Source organism: Panthera uncia, chromosome C2, assembly GCF_023721935.1.
Source record: "Panthera uncia isolate 11264 chromosome C2, Puncia_PCG_1.0, whole genome shotgun sequence".
Classification (NCBI taxonomy): Eukaryota; Metazoa; Chordata; class Mammalia; order Carnivora; family Felidae; genus Panthera; species Panthera uncia.
This window is the reverse complement of record NC_064810.1, coordinates 153,460,233-153,463,192: the sequence shown is the minus strand read 5'-3', so window position 1 is coordinate 153,463,192 and position 2,960 is coordinate 153,460,233. Positions and strand designations below refer to the sequence as shown.

Here is a 2,960-nt window from a genome sequence, read left to right as displayed (position 1 = left end):
GGGGCGGGGCCCGGGCCCGGGGGCGGGGCCCGGGAGGCGGGGCGGGCCGACTTGCCTTGAAGTAGGCGAACTGCAGGAACTTGTAGGGCTCCCGGCGCTGGAAGTCGGCCAGCACTTCGCGGCTGGGCTGCGACTGGCGGAAGGCTGGCAGGCCCTGCTTGCAGCGCTTGAGGCAGTGCGCGCGGCGCAGCAGGCCCCCGAAGAGGCGCAGCTCGGGGTAGCGGGCGAGGCCGGCGGCCGGCTCGGGCTGGGGCACGGCGCTGCAGTTGCGGTGGCAGAAGGCCTCGCTGTCGCGCAGCAGGCGGTGCAGCCGCAGGCTGATCTCCAGGTAGCCCACGCTCTCCGCCCAGTGCTCGCCGCTGTACTGGTCCAGCGCGTGCCGGTAGGCCGACTCGAGCGGCATCAGCTCGTCCCGCGGGAAGCTGCGGAAGCTGTAGCGCTCGTACTGGGCGCGCCCGCAGCGCAGCGCACAGACTGCGCACAGCAGCGCCAGCAGCGCCGCGGCCGCCCCGCGTCCCGGCTCCATCGCGCCCGGCGGAAGGAAGGAAGAAAGGAAGGAAGGAAGGGGACGAGAAGGCAAGGAAGGCGGAGGACTGCGCAACGCGGCGAGCCCAAGGCTTGGGAGGCGGGGACACCAGCCTCCGGCCCGCCCCGTCCTGCGCCCTCCCCCACCCAACCACCCGGCCGGGGGGTCCGGGAGAAGCTGCCCGCGCGGGGGAGGGTGCCCTGGGGATGGCGCGCTGCCCTCCGGTTCTGCACCGGGCTCTGGGGGCTCCTTTGTTCATTTGTTTGGAGCTGGCGGTCTGCAAGCCGGACGCGGCCCTAGCGGATCGCAGCGCCGCTTAAAACCTTTTGATCGCTTAGAGCGCTTGTGAAAACGCAGATTCCTAGGCGGTGCCCCAGAGTTTCCGACTCAGAAGGTCTGGGGTGAGGGTCTGGGCATTTGCATTTCTAGCCAGCATCCTGGTGAGGCTGATGCCGCGGGTCCAAGGCCTATACACCTTGGTGGCACTGCCAACGACCTTACCTCTCAGTGAGAGGAAGACGATGGATAAACAGAATTAATGCGGATGTCAGTGACCCTTCGTAAACTATTCAGCTGATCAAGTTGAAGATGTACACACCTTCAGTCTGCGATTCCACTCTTCACGAATATGCTGGAGAAACTTGTATGTATCCAGAGATAGGGGTGGGATGTTAAAGGCAGACCTGTTATTTTTCTAATGCTTTAAACTTTTTATTTTTAAATAATTTGCAGAACAGTTGCACGGATAGTACAAACAACTCCTATGTATCCATGATGCACATTCATAAATTGCTAATATTACACCACATTTCCTCTATTTTATTTATAGGGTTTTTTTTTCCCTGAATCATTTGAGAGTACATACATCAAGAGAGTCGCATACATCAAGCCCACTTGGCCCTTAATCTGTCAGTTTGTAGGTTCTAAAAGCAAATCTACAGACAACGATCCAGTCCAGGAAATTTCACATTGATACATTATTCCAGCTTTGTCAACTGTTCTAATAATGTCTTTCGTGCACATTTTTTCCCTGGAGACAGGCTGCAGTCCAGAATCCATTTTGTCTCCTCTATGTAGTGGTCTCCAATCTTTTAGCTTTTCTTTTCTTCAGCTTTTCTCATTATGCCGTTGACATTATTCAAGACTCTAGGCCAAAACGACAATGCGAGCCACTACACAACTACTGGAATGGCCAAAACCCAAAATACTGACAACACCAAATGCTGATAAGGATGCAGAGCAGCAGGAACTCTTCATTCGTTGCTGGTGGGAACGCAAAATGGTAATGCGACTTTGGAAGACAGTCTGGAGGCTTCTTTCCAAACTACATGCACTCTTGTCACACCAACCAGCAATTGATCACACTTGTTAGTATTTACCCAAATGAGGGGAAAATTAATGCCCACACAAAAACCTGCACACGAGGGCACCTGGGTGGCTCAGTGGGTTAAGCATCTGGCTCTTGGTTTAGGCTCAGGTCATTATCGCAGGGTTCATGAGTTCGAGCCCCATGTCGGGCTCCACCCTGAGAACTCGGGACCTGCTTGGGATTCTGTCTCCCCTCTCTGCCCCTTCCCTACTCAAGCTCATGCTCGCTCGCTCTCAAAATAAATAAATAAGGTTAAAAATTGTTATATAAAAAAACCTGCACACAAATGTTTACAGAAGCTTTATTCATAACTGTCAAGACTGGGAAGCAGACAAGATGTCCTTCAATAGGTAAAAGGATGAAGAAGCTGTATAATTTATCCAGACAATGGAACATTATTCAGCATTAACGAGAAATGAGCTATCATGCCGCGAACAGACATGGAGGAAACATAAATTCACTTTACTAAGTGAAAGAAGCCAATCTGAAAAGGCTACATACTGTGTTTCCAACTCTATGACCTTCTGGAAAAGGCAAAACTATGAAGGCAGAAAAGGATGAGAGGTTGCCAGGCACTTGGGGGGGGTGGGCAGGGATGAGTGGGCACAGCACAGATGATTTCTAGGGCAGTGAAACTATAATGGTGGATAGGTGTCATCATACTTTTGTCAAAACCCATGGAATGTACGAGACCAAGAGTGAACCCTGATGTAAGCTGTGGACTTTGGGTCATGATGTGTTAATGTAGCTTCACTGATTGTAACAGATGTACCACTCTGATGCAGATTTTGGACAGTGGGGAAGGCTGTGCACATGTGGTGGCAGGGGTGCTGGGGGAGGGCATCCAAAAGACGTGACTGCTATCAACCTGTGAGTTGGACCCAGGAGGCTCCTCATCTGCCTCCCTGTCTTAGAACGTGGGTCCCACTTGCCTTTTCTGCTCCCAGAAGCCGCTCCAACGATACCCCCTCGAGATAGCAATGTGGTGTTGAGAACACCTGCACAGTGCACTTGACTAAATCCAGGTGAGGCCTCTTTGTATGTGGTGGGCGTGGGCAGGGATCC

General features: G+C 53.2%; 1 protein-coding gene across 3 annotated transcripts in view; it reads right to left on the bottom strand.

The window, feature by feature from the left end:
- The window catches only part of CRTAP (cartilage associated protein), a 23,815-nt gene extending 23,068 nt beyond the window's left edge, over nucleotides 1-747 (bottom strand). Inside the window, exon 1 of one of the 3 annotated variants that reach the window (XM_049629070.1) lies at nucleotides 56-747. In XM_049629070.1, coding sequence (XP_049485027.1) covers nucleotides 56-526 — 471 coding nt within the window. In that variant the 5' untranslated portion in view covers nucleotides 527-747. The remainder of the gene's footprint in view (nucleotides 1-55) is intronic. The other 2 variants (XM_049629071.1, XM_049629069.1) reach the window with 2 other exon arrangements.
- Between the last annotated feature and the right edge of the window lie 2,213 nt (nucleotides 748-2,960).